Raw genomic sequence first — 22,652 nt, forward strand, 5'->3', positions numbered from 1 at the left:
ATGTGTGTGTCTGGGCAGTTGGAGGCAGTCGCCCTCCAGCAACAACGGAGGGCGGAGGAGCGACACTCACAACAACGAGCGGAGCGCCGGGTGGCTAAAGCACAGCAAGTTGGCACAGTAGGGGGCACAGGTGGTGCATCAGCCAGTCATCTCGGTCATCTCAGTCAGTCCAACCGTGGCACCTGGGTCTGCCCCGTGACCTCCTGCCAGCGGGCGTTCGGCACTTCACGTGGCCTCAAGGTGCACATGGCCTGGCACAAGCGTCGTGGTGACGTCACCGCCACTTAGTGGCGAATGGCGGTTGTTGTTGTGTGTGCGTGTGACTCGACCTAACAGAGGTCAGGCACTGAAATGAGTACCTGATGCGACGTGCAAATGTCGCCACGTGGGAGACAAAGGCGGCGTGGTGCTGATCCCCCCCTCCCCCCCCTAATGTGCCGTTCCGGCTTTCATAGGTGTTTGTGGAATCTTTGTCTGTGACTGATGAGTGCCTAAGGGTGCGACTGGGATGTCCTCTCGCCCCTACACTATTCAACATCTTCTTTAACCACGTAGTTCGAAACTGCTTTCCATTAATGTCCTGGTGGAATTCCCATCTGGTACCGATACAATGGGAGGCTGATTGATGTTCGGGTGTGGTCAAGGGATGGCTCCCTATTGGTCAACCATGTCACGTATGCAAATGATCTGGTGATTTCTGCCCACTTTGATGAGTTGGAAATGCTACTGCTGTACGTGGAGCATGCTACTAAGAGATGGAGCCTAACTATCAGCCACACAAAAACAAAGCACCTGTCTGGGTATTTTATGTCGAACGCTCTCCTCTCCCCACTCCCCATAAGTGTTGGGCAGTTGTGGAGAGAGTGGAGAAGTTTGTGTACCAAGGCAGTGGTCTCACTCCGAATTAGTCGTGCGGCACTTTCTTTTCATCAGCTGCATAACGCTGTGTGGAAACTACCTGATCTATCACTCCATACGAAGCTCTGGATCTTCTTGGTCAGTCATATCCTCCCTTTTTTATTGCTGGCGAAACGTGGAGCCCTCAAAAGGAACATCTGCACTGGATTGAAACATTCAGGTTTTGCCTGCCTATCATCCATTCTGGGTTTAACCAGACTGGATTGTGTGGGGAGCTCACAGATCCGTAAAATATCTGGACACATTCCCATCAGTTAGCTCTTCCGGCAAGCGAAGCAATGGCATGCCCAAGCAGCTTCTGCTTGGCTGGATAGTTGGGGCTAAATTGCACGGAATGGGTTAGATGGACTGGACCAGAAGGGTAAGGAGCTGATTGGACTTCCTTCACGAACCTCCACCTCTGTGGTGGTTCGTGAAGGATGCTACCAGGTAGTTGGAGGCAGTCGCCCTCCAGAAACAACGGAGGGCAGAGAAGTGACGCTCACAACAACGAGCAGAGTGCCGGGTTGCTAAAACGCAACAAGTTGGCACAGTGGGCAGGACAATTGGTGTATCTGCCAGTCATGTCAGTCAGTTAACCCATGGCACCTGGCTCTGTTATGTGACCTGCCAGTGAGCCTTCAACACTTCACGTGGCCTCAACATGCATCTAGTATGGCATTAGCGCTGTGTTGACGTCACCGCCACTGAGTGGTAAAGAGGGATTGTTGTTGATGAGCACAGTGCAGTTTAAAGGTTCCCGCATGTTTTTACATTCGTAAAATGTATGGGAGAGGGAGGAGGACGGCTTTAAATTGGTTGGAAAGACCCTGAGTTTGCCCCTAGGAGATTGCTCCTGTGTGTGGCTATGGGCAAGTATTGGAGGAGATCATGCAATCGCAGTGGTACACAAGCACATATAAAAAAAAAAACTCAATATATTCGTCCATAACAAGACAAAAAAATAAAAAAATTTTGGCCAATAATCATAATTTGATATTTGAAAGGCACATTTTCAACCGTAGATCTCGATGCGCCATCCCATTGATGTGCTATGAAGAAGGGCCATGATTTGTTTCTATACTTTTAGAAATTTATTTTTTCAAAGCATTTTTATTACGTGGGTCACAATGCCCCGTACAGACCACCCGCCACTGTCTCATATTTCACTCCATTCGCCAGAAGCTTCTCAAGGGATTCAATTGGAAGAAGCTACCACCCAGCACGTGCCAAACAATGCAGTTCCAGAATAAGCGCCGCAGGACTTGAAGCGATATATCGGACATCGTTGGCAAACAACGCAATCGGCGGTGCAACGCGAGGACCTCTCTGAAGAGCTACGTGAAGAGATGCATGACAAGGCTTGGAGCAAGTGTCTTGCGAGACGCACGCAGGACTTTCACGCTGTTGCACAGGGCGTGAACTCTGGCAGCCTCCACTCCGCCGTTGGAACAGAGGCGCCTTCCAAGATTCAAGGCCGTGGCGTGGCGACACGCTTGCAGGCCCCCGCCCTGGTCGCCACGCGAACGCGCCACACAGCCCTGCTCCTGCCCAATGTCGGGCTCCGGCGCCGGCTTGTCCACCAGGCGCATCAGCTGCCTGACGATGGCCGAGTTGAGCGCTGAGATGGCCAGCATCGGGAACACAAATGCCAGGAAAACGTTCACCTGCAGAGATAATGTTGACACACGCGTGCACGCCAATTACACTGTCAGAATGCACACGGCGAAGAGAGACGTGTGCTTGTGAATCAACTGTTGGGGCAGATGGTTACAAATGTTCAGAAACATTAAGGTAAACTTTCAAAAGTTTCGATGAGATTTAAGACTTAATATCTTTTTTTCAGGAGGGCCCTGCATCGGGATATTTAACCAATGCAATGAAATAATTTTGGTATGTGGGAGGAAACCGGAGTGCCCGGATAAACGACATGCATACGATCGGGTAACACTCAAAGGGCTGCACGTGTAGATTTCATTTAAAGACAGCTGCCATAAATGTAATCTAGATGTGGACTGAGCCCTTTTATGCATTTAGATTTCTGCCCACATCGTAGCCCGCAGCCTTATGCCTATACAGCACCTGGTGTTTATTTTTGATCACCCACTCAAGAGACAAACCAGACTCAGCTCTCCATAGATCAGACGGGATAGGGAACATCCAGGGTGACTTGGACGTGGGCCACGCGCTGTGGAATGGGAAAGGCGTGCGGGGAGCCAAGGGAGACAGCACCTTGAATAAGCAGCCAGACTCCATGTTCATGAGTGGCATCGCCTGTATATTCCTGATATGTTATTGGCCTTTCAATTGCATTTATGGAAGTGCTTCTGATTGAGGTTACCTCGCTTTCCCGTGAGCATTAATGAGCAGAAAGGACATCGAATGAGTACTGTGATGGGTTTTCAGCGCACACATTTTAAGTGAGAAAACAAGCCATATTAACGTTAATGTATACAGATTTCAATTAGCAATTTCATGGAATGTCAACATTTAATTCATTAGAGGAAGCCTAATGTAATCCAGGTTCTAGAAGCACACTAGCATTTCATGTTATTATTACAATGTGTTGTTATGGCCCCTACACATATGGAGATGGAAATACTATTTATTACGTGCCATATACATTCATATATATATTCATGCTCATAATTGACATAGCCTAGATATATATACATACACATATACATTCATGTATATATATATGTGCCCATTGCCTGAGGCCAGAGCTAGACTTTGGGAGAGCTGAAGATGAGAGGAGAATCATATTAGCAGCATTGTCGTCGTGATGTCGGCTAATGAGAATTCCATGGATGGTAAAGATAGCGGATATCCGAATTCTTCAGGAGTTTCACGTGAAGAGATGGTTTAAAAAAAAATAAAGAATGAGCAGAGCAAATCACGTGCTTATTCTTGGGACGGCGGTGAGAATGGTGCCACGGTGGCTAGGAGATGTTAACTATCTTGCCTGGTATACAGGAGGTCGTGGGTTCAATCCCGACTCTGGAGGCTGTATATTTGGAGTCTGCATGTTCTACATGTGGTCATGTTGATTTTTCTTCGGATCCTCTGGGTTTCCCTCCCCAAGTAGAAACATGCGTTCAGAGTATTCTACTGCATTCAATGTCCATATGATGAGCCACTTTATTTGGGGTATAATTTGTGATTGCCAGGTCGCTTCTCAAAAAAAGTTATGTAGTTCAGTGGGCCTTACCTGGTGCAATAAAAATAGTAAATACTGGATAACGTGATAAGTGGAAGTTTCGCTGGCGGGGCTTGACATTCTCAATTATAATCGAAGCTGTGCCCGAAGGGAGGCGGGGTTGAGGTCGTTCAATAAGGGCACAGCCTTACGAGACGAGAGCGTGTATGAGTGCTGGGGCGTATGTCCGGCTGAAGTGATGGGTGCAGAAGTAGTTACAGGAGGGAGGCCACGCTGCAAATGGCTAGCAGAACCTCCAAAGCTTCAGATAATGGAGGGAGCTGCTGAATGGTTGAGAGAACGCAGGTGGCGCATGTAATAATTTTGGCGGTACCCCGGGGTACCAAATAATACAGAATGGCCGAGGCAAATTAAATATTTTATTTCTGGGACACTCTTTTTTTCCCAGGGGTGTTACTTAACTCCGCGACTGGGGTACCAATCGATCCGAAATCGGTGGTGCTACTCCGCGCTGTCGAAACGCAGACAGGACGATTGCGCTGAAACCCTGAACGCTCGCACGTGGCACCGTGGTGGTGCATCGTGTACAGCTCGTCGAGATGAGTCGATTGCCGTATCGCCGACCATCAACAGACTAAAAGTGACCGCATCACGGACATTATGCGAGAGCCAGGGTACTATGGTACCCCGGGGTACCATCCATAAGGTTAATGTCCTTTTTTTCAGTTCAACACGCAGTCGGCTTTCACGACCAATCTTATTCATAATAGAGGAGGTTTTGTGTGTGGGGGGGGGGGTGTTAGATCGCATCAATGAAAATGCGTCGTTAAACCCGCCACCACCCGACACAGCCAATAAGTAAGGTTTGTCACGTCAAAAAAACGTGGCGACTGCCAGAGACTGGTTGTAATTACCGGCGATACGTCACACTCGAATTGTAAATGTTGTGCGCTTACTCTCCAACACACCGGTGTGCTAAACTAACAACTAATTGGCACGTTGTGCTTGCGTGACAAACCTTACTAATTGGCTGGAGCTGGTGTTGGCGGGTTTAACGACACATTTATATTTACGCGATCTAACCCGAAAAAAACCCTCTATTATGGATGCATTGTTTTTGTTATTCCACCAATGACTCGTACAAAAGGTTATTTAACTCAACTGTCACACTTGGTATTTAAATGCTCCAGAACTACGTGGGAAATGCAGAAATACTGAGCACGCACTAAATGTCTCGAAACGTGTTTGTGGCCATTTGGATGAATATAATTACATGTCATAACCTCGCAAGAACAGAAAAACAAATAAATGGAATAAAATATGCACTTTGAATTATTTTGTGCAGGTTATGACAAATCATGGGAGCGAATGGCAGTTAATTGCAGTTTGGTGGCTGTTGTTTGCTCGGTTTGGTCTGGTGGAGGGTGTCCGGATGGGTGGACGTGGGGACTCCCCCACGACACCCCACCCCCCCACCGTTGTTTTACATATCGGGTGCATCGGCGCACAAATGTTAATTTACAGCGAGGCCACTTTTAGAAGCGAGCATTATGTCGCCTCGATGAAAGCCGACGTTCTAACACGTTTACTAATGAAGTGAAACAAAGCGGCCGTGCCTCGCGAATGCGCTCGGGAAATGAAAGGCAAAGGTGATCGAGACTGCCTCTTCCCTCCCCACGTGTGTGTGTGTGCATGTGCGTGTGTATGTGCGTGTATGTATGTGTGTATGTGTATGTATGTGTGTGTATGTCTGTGTGTATGTATGTGTGTATGTGTGTATGTGTGTGTGCGTGTGTGTATGTGTGTGTGCATGTGCGTGTATGAGTGTGTGTGTGCATGTGTGTGTATGAGTGCGTATGTGTGTGTATGTGTGTGTATGTGTGTGTGCGTGCGTGTGTATGTGTGTGTGTATGTGTGTGTGTATGTGTGTGTATGTGTGTGTGTATGTGTGTGTATGTGTGTGTGTATGTGTGTGTGTATGTGCGTGTGTATGTGCGTGTATGTATGTGTGTATGTGTATGTATGTGTGTGTATGTGTGTGTGTATGTGTGTGTGTATGTGTGTGTGTATGTGTGTGTGTATGTGTGTGCATTGCTATGCGTGTGTATGTGCGTGTGTATGTGCGTGTGTATGTGCGTGTGTATGTGCGTGTGTATGTGCGTGTGTATGTGCGTATGTGCGTGTTTATGTGCGTGTGTATGTGCGTGTGTATGTGCGTGTGTATGTGCGTGTGTATGTGCGTGTATATGTGCGTGTGTATGTCTTTGTATGTATGTGCACGTGTGTGTGTGTATGTGTGCGTATGTGTGTGTGTGTATGTGTGTGTATGTGTGTGTGTATGTGTGTATGTGTGTGTGTATGTGTGTGTATGTGTGTATGTGTGTGTGTGTGTATGTGTATGTGTGTGTATGTGCGTGTTTGTGTATGTGTGTGTGTAGGTGTGTGTATGTGTGCGTGTGTATGTCTTTGTATGTGTGTGCACGTGTGTATGTGTAGGTGTGTGTGTGTATGTATGTGCGTGTGTGCATGTGTGTATGTGTGTGTATGTGTGTGTGTATGTGTGTGTTTGTGTACACGTGGCATGGAACGGCGAGCGCTCCTCCGCACGTACGCACCACACGCCGACCGTAATAATGACGACCGCTGATTTTGTCCACATTAGCGTAACAATAGCGGCGCGTTTGTTTTGCCTTTGAAATAAAATAAAAAGGGGGGGGGGTGGGAAGTTGGGGTGAGGTGGGGGAAACAATAGGGTTCACATTTCAGAGAGCTCGGGGCGCATGCTAAACAATGCGTCGTGTGGCCGATCCTAATGAAGTTTGCGTTACGGAAACAATCGTCAGCACGCGTTGACGCGCGATTGTTTAGCTCGCTTTGCTCTCCGCAATGCCGTCCACTGAGCAGCAAGAGTTGATTTAGATTTTTAGCATTTATCGACTGGCCCTGAAAATGTATGATGTACGGTGGCAATGCTATCATTGAATCTCGCCTCTGTGTGCGTGTGTGTGGACTTGCGCGCGCGTGTGTGTGTGTGTCCCCTTTTCTTCTGTAACGGCTTCAGTGTGGAAAGCCAATTTCCGAGGACTTGAAGGAGCCTTGCCTGTCAGCGGACGCGTGTTGCTGCCATCTCCATTGGCTCGCTCCATCTAACCGCGGCGCTTTTTCGATATTTTCGGGTTTTTTTCTCTCTCTCTCTCTCTTTCTCTTTCTCCCTCCCCGCGTCTGTTTCTCGCGACCGCTAATTTGAATGAACAGTCGAAACGTAATCATTTACACCGAGCCACGTTCACGCAAAGTGTACGCGACGACATCAACACCGCATTAATTAGTTTGCATTTCCCTCTATATGCAGTGCTCTCCGCTGTGGCTTCCGTTCACATTCTCGATATGCAAAGCCGCTATTAAGACGATTCATTTCAATGTTGACTTAAAGCTGCAGTGACTGCAGGAATTCATATTCTTGGGTCTTTCGGTAAAGTCACGGAGATAGGTTCAAAGAAAATAACAAAATACTACGACGTTTTGATCGCAACACAAGCGGTCCTCTTTTCCTGAAGACGACCGCTTGTGTTGCGATCAAAACGTCTTTTGCTATTTTCTTTGAACCTATCTACGTCCTCTTTTCCTGAAGACGACCGCTTGTGTTGCGATCAAAACGTCGTGGTATTTTGCTATTTCCTTTGAACCTATCTGCATGACTTTACCGAAAGACCCAAGAATATGATTCACTTCAAATTACCCTCTCTCTGCCTTGAGCATCATTCTTGTAATACCACCGCCACGGGTTTTTAACGTCACGTTTGGGAAATGGACAAGCGAGGTTGGGGGGGGGGGGCAATGGTCACTGAAGCGTGTCAGCGCGTGTATTATCGACGACATGAACTCCCTTACTCTCCTCGATTAGATTCACCAAGGCCTCGGTCCTCACTTGAAGTCTGTCTCGTTATATGAGTAGCATAGAACCAGAGGGGTGGACTCGAGTCATGTGACTTGGACTCGAGTCAGACTCGAGTCATGAATTTGATGACTTGCGACTCGACTTGGACTTGCATAACAATGACTTTGTCCCACCTATGAGATGTGGACTCGAGTCATGTGACTTGGACTCGAGTCAGACTCGAGTCATGAATTTGATGACTTGCGACTCGACTTGGACTTGCATAACAATGACTTTGTCCCACCTCTGCATAGAACACACGTCAGTTTGCAAAGAGGTGGGGTGGGTGGTGGTGGTCAGACACTGCTGTCACCCTCGCCTCCACGCAGCTGACCCCACCACGGGTTCACCAGGGTCATTTTGCGACCGCCAATCCGCTGAAATGTCATTCAGTGACGGCCAACATGAACAAAGACGCAATCGTTCATGCCGAGTTAGATGAGCACGGTTGGCTACGTACGGTGCGAATGAAGTTCAACATACATACATCGATAATATGTGTACATCGTAGACACTGAGTGACACACTGGAGGAAAGATAGGGCGGTCTTCATTCGTAAAAGTTTCCCCCGATTGTAATCTCGTTTAATATCGTGCTGCATTCAGGGGTATTATTATTACACGCAACTCATGCGTAGGTGATGTAGCTTACAGAATATAAATACAAAGGATCTCCCGTATATCCTTTACCACGCTGTTGGGGCAAGTGCTGTTAAGAGAGCACATATGAAGGCCAGCACGGCACACTAGGCGGTGAGTGGCCTTTGTCTCCCCAGTCCTAATATTTACACACCGCACCAGTTACTCATTTTAGGCTGAGTCGACCTTCGGCACAGGATCGGTTGAGACATTTGCCACAGTTGTTCGTTGTGACAGGGAGTTGAAACCCAGTTCGTAGCGCTGTCCGTTAGCTACTATACTACAGCTCCCCACAATGTAATGACACGCATAGATTCACAAACGCACACAGACTCGTGCACGCAAAGTGCAACGTTACCAAAGCTAAAGGTTGAAAAAATAAAGGTAGTACAAATAATGGGTAGGTCTACAGTTCCTTGAACACCCTTTATTTAAAATCAGGTGAAAACCAGGTTATGGTTTGTTTCACCAAATGTACCTTGGTTTATACATTCTCTCCAAATTCCCAAATCCATTAAAATACCGTTGCCAGACTTCACACCCGCATCGCGTAAACGAGACCACATCACCCGAATACTGTACCTCAAAATCTCCACCAGCTCCCAATCCAACTCCCTGGCTATTTTGAACATCGCACTCACCGTCTTAAAGATCCTGCACGCGATCGCAACCGCCTCCATCTCCACTCTAATCGCACTCTGCTCACCAACACGCGTTTTCCTATCTCTCTCCCATCTCATCTCACTCTAACAACCCCCCGATCCCCTCCCTTTGCTTTCTCCCGTCTCTCCCCTCTCACATCACTCCACTCCCCCACCAAGCACCCTCCTATCTCGCCTCCAATTTCACTCTACTCTATGCCCACGCTCTCTCCCCTCTCATCTCACGAACACCCCCTGCCCGCTTCCCTCCGGGTATGGGTTAAAATCCCCTTCCCGATCCCAGATCCATCCGTGCTCTCGACTCCCTTGCGCACGTTTAAGTCCAAGCCAATGCTCTCCTCTTATCCCGTGCCTATGTCTGTCTCTTCCCGAAACAAACAAATAAAGTACTGTATGTCTATTTGTCCCCGTGATGTGCACGCCCCACTATTTTGTGTCTGGCCCTGAGATACGGTTGCATTTAGACGCTCTATGTACATCAACATTATGCACGTGCGTGTCTTTAAATCAAAACTGAAAAGTGCGCAAAGAAGCATTTGAGAGATGCACCGCTTGGAGACAGACAGACAGGCGATCAGATGATTTGCGAGAATACGCGCGGGCCAATGGCGTCATATAAATTGCGAAGAAAATAAAGTGGACTTGGGCAGGGCACAATCGGAAGAAATAACGACTCGTGGTCACGGGATAATGACCGGAGTGGCAGCCACGGGGATGGCTGATGCAGTGAAGATCAGCTCGTGTGCAGCTGCATGGTGGAATTTATTATTGTTGTTGTTGCGTCGCAGATTGGGGCTTTCGTCATCCAGCAGTGGATTAACCAAGGCTGCTGTTATTGGACGACGATGTGGGCGAGCGATTTACGCGTTCGCCCCTTATTCCAGATGTTCACGGTTCGAATGCATCGGACGCCCCGATCATTACTGCGGATGTAATAACTTACAAAAATAGTAATACATTTTCGCGCCGTCTGCTTTACAGTGGACGTTAAACATCCCCGACGTCATTAACACGAGAACTCAATACCATTGCTTCTGTGCCGGCGTCAGGGCCCTAATTTTGTTAAGTTCGAAAATTCCACCGCCAATTACTTATTTGGGACTATTCAGAGCAACAATTAATTATCACTCTCCCACCCCTCTCCTCCCTCTACTGGCAGACCAGTGTCCCAAGTAACTTGCAAATGAGACTATCCTGCTCCCTAGAGTTCTCGCCTGGTCAAACAAAATAAAGGTGAACTCAATGAAATCAAAATCGCGTCTTGTCCTCCGAGTCGCGCATTTCCTTGATAAACCACCGCGCGTTTCCCCCTCTCCCCAGCTCCGTCGCGCTCATCACTTCGCCGTCAAGTTCCTTTCGCGTTCTTTTCGCGCCCCTCAACGTCTCAAGCCCAAACCGACGCAAGGCGTGCTCCACCTCACCTGTATGACCACCTTAAGGGTGTCGATGGAGATGACGTTGGTGCACACGTGGATGACAGCCACGTGCTCGTCGACAAACCCGTGCCTCCTCCTCTCCACGAACACCTGCTGACCCATCACCAGCGCCATGGGCAGCGCCAGCAGGAACGAGGTGACCCACACCGCGGCCACGAGCCGACGCGTCCTCCTTGGTGACGCCACGGTCATCGCGCGCAGCGGGTGGCACACGGCCAGGTAGCGCTCCACGCTCAGGCTCGTGATGTTGAGCACCGTAGCGTAGGTGCAGCTGTCGCGCAGGTAGTGGTAGCCGCGGCAGCCCAGGTCGCCGAATGCCCACTGCTCGTGCACCCAGATGAAGTTGTAGAGCTCCACGGGCAAAGCGAGCATGAGCGTGAGCAGGTCGGACGCTGCCATGCTGACGAGGTGGTAGTGCGCCGTGCCGTGCTGCAGGTGCCGCGCGCTCCGCTTGCGCAGCACCACGTAGAGGGTGACCGCGTTGCCCACCGTGCCCACGACGAACAGGGCCACGTAGAGCGCCGTGATGAACGCCTTGGAGCCCAGGCTCGTGCTGATCTCGAGGCTCTGTTGGCCGCTCGAGTTGTCGTGCGCGCTGTCGTTGACGCCGATGCCGTCGATGCCGCCGCTGCTGCTGCTGTGCGCGGCTACTGTCGGGGTCGGACGCAGCCCTGCTGCTGCTGCGTGCACTGAATAGTTCATAATCGCTGACTTACACGCCTCTCTCCTCGACGCTGATTGTGATAGTAATCGTTAAACAAATAGAACACAACGCAAGCTGTGCCCGCGTATAGTTGTGCCCCGCAATGTAGCAGCGGGGTGGTGGAGTGGCCCCTTTTTCGTTTTCTCTGCGGCCGTGTCGCTGATGGGCTGTTGCCGGTTGCACTTTTTAACAACGCAATCGCATTTCAGGCTTCACTCCAAAAGCGACGGGGATTTTCTAGCAACGTTTTTATTTTCCTCCCCGATTCAAAAATGTTTTTTTCTCGAACGCAACGCGACTCAACAAGATCGTCAGCTAAAATAATAATAATAATAATCTAAAAGTGCGGTAATGACTTATTTCTTTCACTCAAAAAAAAAATCGGAATTGCGTGACCCACAAAACGTCGCCCATCAACACAGAAAGAGAGACTTGGACATCTAAGACCGCCGGGCTGCGGTCGCTGATAATTTAAACTGAAACTGCACGGGAGGGGAGGGGTGCGACAAGGCAAAGCAAGGCAAGGCAAGCCAGCGGAGGGCTCGAAGCGGGTTCGCGTGTTGCAGCAGCCCGCCGTGCGTCCAATCCGCTCTCAGGCTGAGCCAAAGCGCTGCATTTTGTCATGAATGCGGACGAGATGGTGTAAAGCGGTAGCAGCAGCTGTAGCACGCGACACCCGCGAAAATCGCTCGCTCGCTCGCTCGCAACTTTTGCTGAGACGCCACTCGAAGCGGTCGCCGAGAATGAGCTCGCAACGGAGTGGTTTGGTAGGCGAGTGAATTATTAAAGATAAAGAGAGAGGAGGGGGGAAGGTGGGGGAGACATTATTTCAAAGATGCTAACACTGGCGAAAAGCGATATGTTTTAATGCCACTGCATTAAATGTACTTATAGGCAGAGCTAAAAGGTGCCGTTTTTATGCAGGTGTGTATGCGTAGTTGTAAGGCACATGGTTCATATTTTTGCATGAAAATGAGTTCTCTTTCGTGTTTAAAGCAGACTTCGCTTTTCATGCCTGCTCCTCAGAAATTCTGCAGAATAATTTTTTTCGACGAATATATTCACTCTGTTATCTTATTTTTTTTTGCATATTTAAAAAAAAAATCCAGTCATGCGTTTAAAAACGTAGTAAGGAAAAGTCATATATATCAACACACATCTATTCATACGTACGTTTTTTTCATGGAATTGCCATTATCAAATATATTCCAATATGGGGTTATGATAAAAAAGAGCCTATATGTGAAAATAGCATTTCGACGTTGATTCAGTTGCCGTCGTAGTAATATATCGCATATACATGAACAAGACACCAGATAGTAATTTGAAATTACCACTTCTTTAGTTTCACTCGAATTCTTAGAGTATAATTGCGTTATCTTAACAATGAGCTGCACAGATAAGCCACCTAGGAAGAAACAGTTAAGAAAGATTGCGTTTGTGGAATTGGAAATGAGGGGAAGGGTAGTGCTTTCATCTCGGACACGTAGGCTAATTGAATCTGCATGGGAAGAGTGCTTACATTTCGTGGCACATAAAAACAAAGAAAAGACAACATAATAAATGATAAGCTATGTTCTATCCTCTTGTGGATGAAGGCCTGCCTACGTTGTTGCCATCCTACATAATGGCACGATGCCATGATCTCTCTTGCTCTCGCACATTAACTGAACCCAAGGCCGTAATTATAACATATTTTGAGAGGGGGGACATCCCCCCAATATTCAAATATGCTCAAAATTTCTCCCCCCCCCCAATATATTGCTATGAAAAATATAATTGCTATGCTATGTAAATTAAAAAAAAAATTTGCTCAACCTTGGCCACAATATTTGGACTTGTCTTCATATAAATCAATGCATAGAGTTATGTTTATATGATTGTGGTTATGATTGTACTTGATTAATCCCTAATCTCTGTCATTACATACAATGAAACAAGTAATGGTTCAAAGTTAAAACAGAGCAATGTAATACAATACACTATTAAACATTTTCAAAAATAAATAAAAATCCATCCCATGTGTTAGTACATTTTTTAATATTTTAGGCAGGAAATTCGTTTTCAAATTGAGATTTTTTTTCTGGGTTGGGACCCCCCCAGACCCCCTGGAAGATTTGGTCCCCCCCCAATGTTGACTCCAGGGCTACGGCCTTGACTGAAACCATCACTTCATCTCCCCGGTGGAGCATCATCTCAGGTGTGTTTCCTCCTTGGGCTGTCATTTCATCAGCATGCCTGTCCTTAGGGCATCATGCCTTCCAGCGAGTTGTCCAAAGTCTGCTTTTATTAGCAGTCGACATGATATTCTTTGGGTCTTTCGGTAAAGCCACGTAGATAGAAAAAATAATAAAATCTAAATCACGACGTTTCGATCGCAACATGAGCAATCGTCTTCAGGTGAAAAAGAAAGACCGTGAAAAAGAAAGACCCAAAGAATATGAATTCCTGCAATCATGAAAACTTTAAGTAAAAATTTAAGTCAAGATTTAATCGACATGATGTCTATGATTTGCATATGTTCTTTAAGCTCAGTGTAATTATCAACACGTGTCTCTCCATGCTTCGTTGTGTACTTTTCAACTTTTCATTTAAAACTTTTGTGACTGCAGGAATGCATATTCTTGGTTCTTTCGGTAAAGTCACGTAGATAGAAAACAAAAATAAAAAGAACAAAATTTGTTTTAAAATAAATAAATATTTTTGCCTTTTATTATTTTAAACGTATTTTTATTATTTTATTTGTTAAAATAAAAATTTTTTATATCTTTTTTTTCTATCTACGTGACTTTACCGAAATAACCAAGAATATATTTAAACTTTTGTTCCATATTTGTGAGTGTCCACGTATCTAATCCATTCGTCACGTCAGGTAATATGCACTGATTTAGCCAATATGTTCTTTAGGACAACGTATAAAATTCAATGTTTCTAATATTCTCAGATCTGCTCTTGGTATCATATTTAATTGTATAATTTTGAACCAAATAATTAGATGAACCATTAAAATTATTAATTAATTTAAATCATTAACCATGATCAAATAAATTTAGGAAGCTGGAATCAAGGTTATGTTGATGCTCTCCGCAAAAGGAAATTCCCGGTGAATAAGAAAAAATAGCAGTATTTAATTACATATTGATCTTGGCTGGTCCATAAGAGGTTCAATGAGATGGTGATGATGTTTGATAATGGCCTTTACAGTGTCAGCAGGCGTTAGACACTGTGTTGTTGTGAATATTCAAGAAGACCGTCGCTTTCACTTGCAAGCTAAACATACAAAAACCCAGTTGGAGGCCAATATCTTAGCAATCTCTTCACATTTTTAATAAATAGCAGGCGTGTAAATGCATTACCAGATGAAACCATTGCAGTGTTTTTCAGTTTTGTTTTTCCTGTAAAATCCATGAAAATGAATTGGTATCTAGTAATACATAGGAATGCATATTTAAAACAATGATGCCATTCGCCAGCATGATAGCCGTTTTCTAAAATCAGAAAATATCTACTCGCTGTCAATATACAATGGCCAAGCATAACCTCCAATTGCAAAGCATATAATTATAATTTTCAAATTAACAGGAATGCCTCATGCTTAAGGATTAATAAAGTAAGCAGACTAAATCACATAACACATAGATATGTATATTCTTTGGGTCTTTCGGGAAAGTCACGTAGATAGGTTCAAAGAAAACAACCAAAAACTACGACCTTTCGATCGCAACACAAGCGACCGCTTGTGTTGTGATTGAAACGTCGTAGTTTTTTGTACTGGCAAAGGAGATATGTTGAACTTATTTCGCACCGTATGTAGCAAACCATGCAAATCGGAGGTGCGGGGGATGGACAGCAAACTAAACGCAAAAAGCAGTTCGAAATAAAAAAATGTTTTAATCTAGATTAAAAAGCGCATAGCTCCAGTGGCTTCTAATATCAGAAGGAAGAGCGTTCCAGACGGCCGCAGAAATGCACCTGAAAGCAGGCGATGGCTAACCAAAACCGCTGCTCGAATTAGCGGGGTTCACGTAATGGTTTTTTGGTTCATTTGTGGCAAGCACTTTGTCTGTAATGAGTGCGACCTTAAAATATATGCGTTTGGCAACCAGAAGCCAATACAGCTCGGCGAGCATTGGACGGACATGGTCGGATCTTGTATTGAAAGTTATTTGGGATGTGTATTTGATTCACGAAGCAATTTTTTGAAGTCTACTTATTTTTACTGCCTCCCGCATTAGCTCTCCGACGTGCTTTACGGTTGTACCGCGCGCTCGGCGTGCATTCCAACGCTTTGCTTCTTCTTCTTCAGTCGCTGAGCAGCTGCGGCGGCCGAATTGAGCAGCTCCGTCCATATTTCAGCACGTGGAGCGAAACGTCGGACTCTATTCGAAACAACACCACCCGAAAACAATAGATAGGGAGGCCATACAGGACAACCGTGAAAACCTGCGCACTCTCTCTGGCATCGGCTCTTGTTTTATAGTCGTGTCTGCTCCCCGAGTCAAATTAGCATTTAGTAGCATGCGATTAGCATACTACTACTGAGTGTAAGAATTTACTTTCATTCATGAACTAAAACATAATTTGCATGGCTCGTGCTGTTCCTCCAGCAATAAAGTTGTGTTTTTTCCTCGGTGCGTGTTTTGTCTTTACTCATAAAAGCAGAATTCGTTGTCGTTGTTGAGCTAAATAGGTTTGGTCATGTGATTGCTAAGTCACGTGACATATCTGAATTTCTGGTGTAATGTATATATCAACATCATTCTGGAAAATGTAAACTTTTAGATTTGGGCAAGGCAATAACAGTGAGTGGCTGTTTGGTAACGGACGTTATCACATGCTACCAAATAGCCATTCATTGTTACAATCGCAAACGGAAGAATAATCAGAAAGGACTTAAAATTGGAAATATTCTTGGTCCATTGATTTAAAAAGCCAGTTAAGCCAGAATGCAATCTTGCGATATTATCTTCAAATAGCAACAAATTACACCGTGCTTGATGTCATTAAATATTATTTGGTGTGCAAACAAAGAGTAGTTTATGGACTGCATTTGATAGACAAACATTGGCAAAATGCAAGGGCGATGCGTATTTTTATTTTCGATGTGAGGTTTTTCTCGGGGGCATGGCACTTGATTTCGTTGCAGAAAAACGATGCAATTTGTCAAGCGATTTATCTTCAACACTTTCATTTCCAAGGAGAGGAAAAAGTGCACTTTCCAAATCCATAATCATACTTTGTCTCCCTTAATGCATCTTGCACTGTCCTCGCCAGCGACATGCATTTCCCTTGTTTGTATTCAAACTTCAATTTCCAACATACCATCGCAAAATGAGATTCTCATGAGATTGTCTTTTCCGAGACCAAGGTGCATCTGCAAACCTTCTGGCTACCATCAAAGGTTTGTACACGAAGCCATCCAGATATACAAACACAGACATAACTTCGACCGCGATGATGGGTACAAACTGAGTAATCATTGGAAAATATGTTATTAACCATGCAAAAAAGATGTAACTACACATATTTGGACCATCTTATTTGGCAGGTACTATTCTTTAGTTACCGTACAGTTTACAGATAGACAGCCAGTCTTGTTTTTATCATGTTTAGCTTCTTTTTTCACACGCTGGTTGCCTGCCTTGAGTTTTACCCACCCAGCAGCATAGCAAGGTGCTGCTTGGTCCTGACTTGCTTATCTGCTTCTGCCATTTACATGACAAAGGCTCAGTCCCAACAAGCAGCAGCCGTACTAACTATCTCACAACATCTTCTTGGTTCTTTCGGTAAAGTCACGTAGAATGGAAATAATAAAATAATAAAAATATAAAACATAATAAAATAATTATCATAATAATTATTATGTTAAATTTTTATTATTTTATTATTCCCATTCTACGTGACTTTACCGAAAGAACCAAGAAGATCAATCCCTGCAGTCACTAAAGCTTTAAATCGAAATTTATCTCACAACAACTCCTCTCCCGCAGCCCACCCTGGCTCCTACCCCCCTTAACCAGTATATATATACAAGGTCGGGTCTCTTGGGACTTCTCTCATTACTTGTTACGGCAATTGTGCTGTGACTGTTCCACCTGAAGACGGAAGCTTGTGTTGCCTCCGAAACGTCGTGATTTATTATTTTATTTCCATATTTTTTTCTATTATTTGTATTATTTATTTTTATTTTTTATTTTTACCTACGTGACTTTACCGAAAAAACCTAAGAGTATGAGTATTCAAAACCACTCTTGCTAAAGCGTGCCACGGTTGCTGCGTTGAATACTTCTGTTCCATTTTTGTAAGGCATTCAATTTTCACATATTTTAATAATAATTTACCTTTTGAACTAAACCTGTACGCAAATATGTCTGATTTCTAAATCTTATAAGGCAGGGGTCCCCAACCCCCGGGCCGCGGACCGATAACGGCCCCGTGGCCTGTTAGGAACCGGGCCACACAGCAGCGGAAGTGAGAGCGGTGAGTCGGCACGTGGCCCGCCCCCATTATTTTATTTACCACTTCCATCACTGCGCGCTTGTCTCAGCCACAGTTTTGGTAAACCCACAAGCTCTAACCCCGAGTAGCCAAAATGAGTAAAAAAAACAAACGTCGCTGGAGAGCTTCTTTGAAAAGGAGGAAAGACCTAATGATGAACCCCTCCCCCCCACCCCCCCGGTCGGTGAAAATGTTTTTTTTCTACGAAACCGGTCCCTGGTGCCAAAAAGGTTTGGCCCGGTGTTATAAGGGACACAGCATGGGGAGAAAACACAAGTCGTGGGCGAGACTGCGGTTTTTTTCCCGTTGCAATGTCATGTTTTCAAGGTGCAAAAATAGAACGAAAAAAAAACCGCTATAGAAAATTGCCCAATCTGAGCTTAGAGTTGTTCTTAGTTATTTCAAAATGGAATTCACGTTCACTTCGGAGAAAAAGTGCACGGAGTTTCACGCAAAAAAATATATTTTCGTAGTCATTGTGGTGCTGTATGCGTTTTACTTTAATTCACGGCAAACACTTTTGACATATTTTTGACTATAATTTGAAACTCATCATTATTGGTGAAATCCTCCCTTTTTTGTTTTACAAAATGCTCTTAGATACTTCGTGTGGTTTACCCACAAAAGCACGCGTTTATCACAAAGAGTAAAAACATATTATTCATCAAACCACTCGTTGCAAGTGCCAAATACAATTCCACCAGCTCTGGTTACACACGCACTATATACAGTGCATGTGATAATTTTTTGTTTAAAGTAAAGACATTTTTTTTTCCGATTTAAAGCTTTCGTGACTGCAGGAATGCATCTTCTTGGTTCTTTCGTGACTTTACCGAAAGAACCAAGAAGATGAATCCCTGCAGTCACGAAAGCTTTAAATCGAAAAAAAAATCTTTCGGTAAAGTCACGTAGAAGGAAAATAAAATAATAAAAAATAATGAATTCTAAAAAAATATTTGTATTTTTTTATTATTAAAAATAAATATTCATATATTAGTTTGTATTTTTTTACTATTTTATTATTTCCCTTCTACGTGACTTTACTAAATATTTGTTATTATTTTAATTATTTTATTATTTCCCTTCTACGTGACTTTACCGAAAGAACCAAGAAGATAAAGCAAAACATATAATGAGATTTTTGGACCTCCTAATGTAGCGTATGCTAATTGCATGAGCACATTACCCTCGCAATTAGTTCCATCAGCTGCATCTTAAAACGTGGGTGGCTGTTACCATCGTGCATGTGAAAACGACGCGCACAATTTTCTTTAGCAAAATCTCACGTGGACTTTTGTTTTTGATTCAGAAAGTTTTCGATTCAGAAATCTCAAGTTGAACCACGACGATGTATTGATTTGTAATGAGTGGCTTGGCTTCGCACTCAGTGCACGCTCTGTCATAATAATTAACAGTAATCTGTGTGATGAAGCGAAGGATAAATAAATGTGCTTAGACAACGACACAATTACCAGGGTTATGCCACTGACTGGGTTACCATATTTGAATTAAAAATGTACAGCTTGTGAAAATAGGTATTCATAAGTTGTTTAATGCATTACCATCACAGAAATCCTCCTCTCTGAATACTTTGGATGGTCACAAAATATATAAATGATGTGGAATTGCATTGGTCAATTGCTAGCATCCAAGCATTTAGCTGTTATTTTACCATCACGATATTTGAAAGAGTAAATTGAACAACATTTTACACGATAAAATTTGATAATGGACTGGAAGGTTTGTTTACTAAACGAAGTTTTGCAAACAAAACACTCTGTTGTACATAAATAAAACAATGTCCGTAATGAATGCATCCAATTTGCACTTGGTAAATATAATAAGGTATCGCTGTACATCATCATCATCCACGGTTAATCTACTGCTGGATGAAGGCTTCCCCAATCTGCCATCACTTCTCAATATCTTGAAATGCAACAATGCACACAAACTGATTGAATCGCCTCGTTCGACACTTAACTCTCGGACGCATTCCATTCCTTGGTTGCTAATCTGTGCTTGTCCTTGGCCATTGTCCATCATCCCTTGTCTGTTGAAGTGTCCTGTCCAAGCCCGCTCACTTTCGAAACAGTTTGGATGATGTCAATAACATGTGTACATTCTCTAATCCGTGGGTCGCGTCTTTCCGTATCTCAATGTAATTGCAAACGTGCATCTCTCTCCATGATTGTTTGCACATTTTCCAGTTGTTGTCCTATATTGAGCAACAATGACCGTGTTTCTCAACCGTATGTCATAGGAAGTCCACGTTTATGAATAACCTTCTTCTTATAGCACATTTGTCCGTTCATTATCATTATCAAGCTCAGCTTTACAAAACCAATCAACCTGCTTTCGTACTTTCTTCATGTAATCTTAGTGTGGCTGTTTCTCTCTTAAAATATATATTCGATCACTTCTAAATATGTTTTATTTAGGCCTCAGTTTGTGAGAGTTTGGATGACTGCATCCATTTCTATCGAATCGAATACATTGTCTGCAAAAGCTAAGCGCAACAGTAATTTAACTTAATTAGTAATTTCAAGAATCTGATTAAGAATCGATGGTAGAGAAACCTTTCCTAAACTCTGCTCCCTGCCGTGGTTGGTTGGCCTCTTATTTATCTGTTCCCAATTAACTAATGGGGATGTAGTCCCTCAAGTCAGTTTACCACCCTTTGAACAATATGAACACTGATTTATGCATCATTCTATGATTGCGATAAATATATTTTCTCTGTAAATATTTTGTCAACAAGTCCAATAAATCTGTTCCAGCAACTGGTTCTGCTTTATTGACGGCGTCAACAGTAATACCACCTGGTCCAGGAGCGTTCCCCTTTATTTTACTGCGAAGGGCAGAGTTGGCATCTTCAAGCGTGACATCCAGAACTTCCTCTTCTTCATCTGAAAGTCGGTCTTAATCCTGGGCCATGAGCATTTTTTTTGCCGTAAATATCTAGATAATGGAGAAAAATACAAACAGACGGAGAAACTTGGACGAATAATGAATGCAAAAAACTCTTCCATAAGAGTTTTTTTTGTTTGTTTTAGATCGTGTAAATATATAAATGTGTCGTTAAACAGTGAACTAGTAATGTTTGTCACGTAAACAGAACGTGCCAATTCGTTAATAGTACAGGACACCGGTGTGTTGGAGAGCCAAGTCACACCATTTACAGTCTGAGTACGACGTTTCGCCGGTAATTACAACTAGCTTCATCAGGCGACAGCCAGATTTGTGGAGAAGTCCTCCTGTTTCGTTTCTTAAATCGAGGCGTAGATGTGATGACAACACTTGTGCACTCTTCTTGCGCGAAGTGGTGGGGGGGGGGATTAATGAATGTATAGAAATGAATCTCCGTAGAAGGAGAAGATAAATCAGAGGTCACTAATGACAAACACGATTCAAGATTCAAGACGTGATCGCAAGCAATGGAAGCACGAAGGCGGAAAAAAGGAGGTTGATCATTTGCTCTTCACAAATGTCCTCTCCTCGGGAGAATGATTGAGGCATGACACATGACAGAGAATGAAACTGTAGATTAACGCTGTCCATTATTTCGTCTTGTCATACTATATGATTCATGGCCAAGACGCATCTCATTATTAAATCAGGACAATGCTGTTTGTTCAAACTTGGTGACAACAGCAGTTTGGTTAACTTTGGCGACAACACAACTCAACGACAATATTCTATAAATGGAACTCTAAATGGCAGATTGTGCCAACAGCTTGAAAACACTGTTTTTCCTGTTCCTGATATGTTTTTCTGTGGTGTCCTGTTTGCTTATTGCAATAATGAAATTTGTTTTGTTTGGGAACGAACCCTTTCCTTGGTTTTAGACATATCCATGACTTTATTTATATATGATGTAAAGCTTTCGTGACTGTAGGGATTTATATTCTTGGTTCTTTCGGTAAATAATAAAATAATATAAATATAAAAAAAAAATTCCCTTCTACGTGACTTTACCGAAAGAACCAAGAATATTTATTTATATATATTAAACAAAAATCTGCACATCACTCGCTCATTGTATAAGAAAGTGACATTCGATGGCTGCAAAGATTATGCCCGTGGACAGTGAAGATAACTTTTTTTGTAAAGTATGCAATGGAAACGAGGAGGCTGAGAGAAGTGCAAGATATTAGTTCAAGTTCATTTCAAGTTAATTTATTAGGTATAGCCCTGTGAGCCTTGCGGCTCTTAAGTCGGGAGCAACCGCAACAAACAAAATATGAACACAGAACATCTTTTATTACATCTCCACACTCCTCGTGCACGGAGTGATTGTGCACATTTCAGTTTAAATTTCACAATCGAATTGAATTCTGTGAGGCGCATCTTGCAGGTTGTATGAATGTTACTTTCGAGCTTTAAAATTCTATCTTTAAAGAGATCAATGTGTGAGATTATTTTGATATGTATCACTTTGCTAGCTCCCATGATTTTCAGCCAAAAAAAAAATAAACCAAGTAAGAAGTACAATTATCAACAATGCTATAATAGGCCCGTCGATAGGAACGAAATTTTTTAATTAGGTTAAGGCACGTAGAAGGGAAATAAAATAAAAAATATATAAAACAATAAAATTATCACGACGTTTCGACTGCAACACAAGCAATCGTCATCAGGTCTGAAATCCACAGCAACATTTTTTTTATTGCTGTCGATTTCACACCTGAAGATGATTGCTTGTGTTGCAGTCGAAACGTCGT

At 43.8% G+C, this 22,652-nt stretch overlaps 1 protein-coding gene across 1 annotated transcript in view; it reads right to left on the reverse strand.

Annotated features, from left to right (window-relative positions):
* LOC144931404 (neurotensin receptor type 1-like) overlaps nucleotides 1-22,652 on the reverse strand; it is a 53,144-nt gene that overhangs the window by 7,485 nt on the left and 23,007 nt on the right. Inside the window, 3 exon segments of the mRNA XM_078855210.1 lie at nucleotides 2,288-2,564; nucleotides 10,716-11,444; nucleotides 11,446-11,615. Coding sequence (XP_078711336.1) covers nucleotides 2,288-2,564; nucleotides 10,716-11,444; nucleotides 11,446-11,615 — 1,176 coding nt within the window.

Source organism: Lampetra fluviatilis, chromosome 4 (assembly GCF_964198595.1).
Source record: "Lampetra fluviatilis chromosome 4, kcLamFluv1.1, whole genome shotgun sequence".
Lineage (NCBI taxonomy): Eukaryota > Metazoa > Chordata > Hyperoartia > Petromyzontiformes > Petromyzontidae > Lampetra > Lampetra fluviatilis.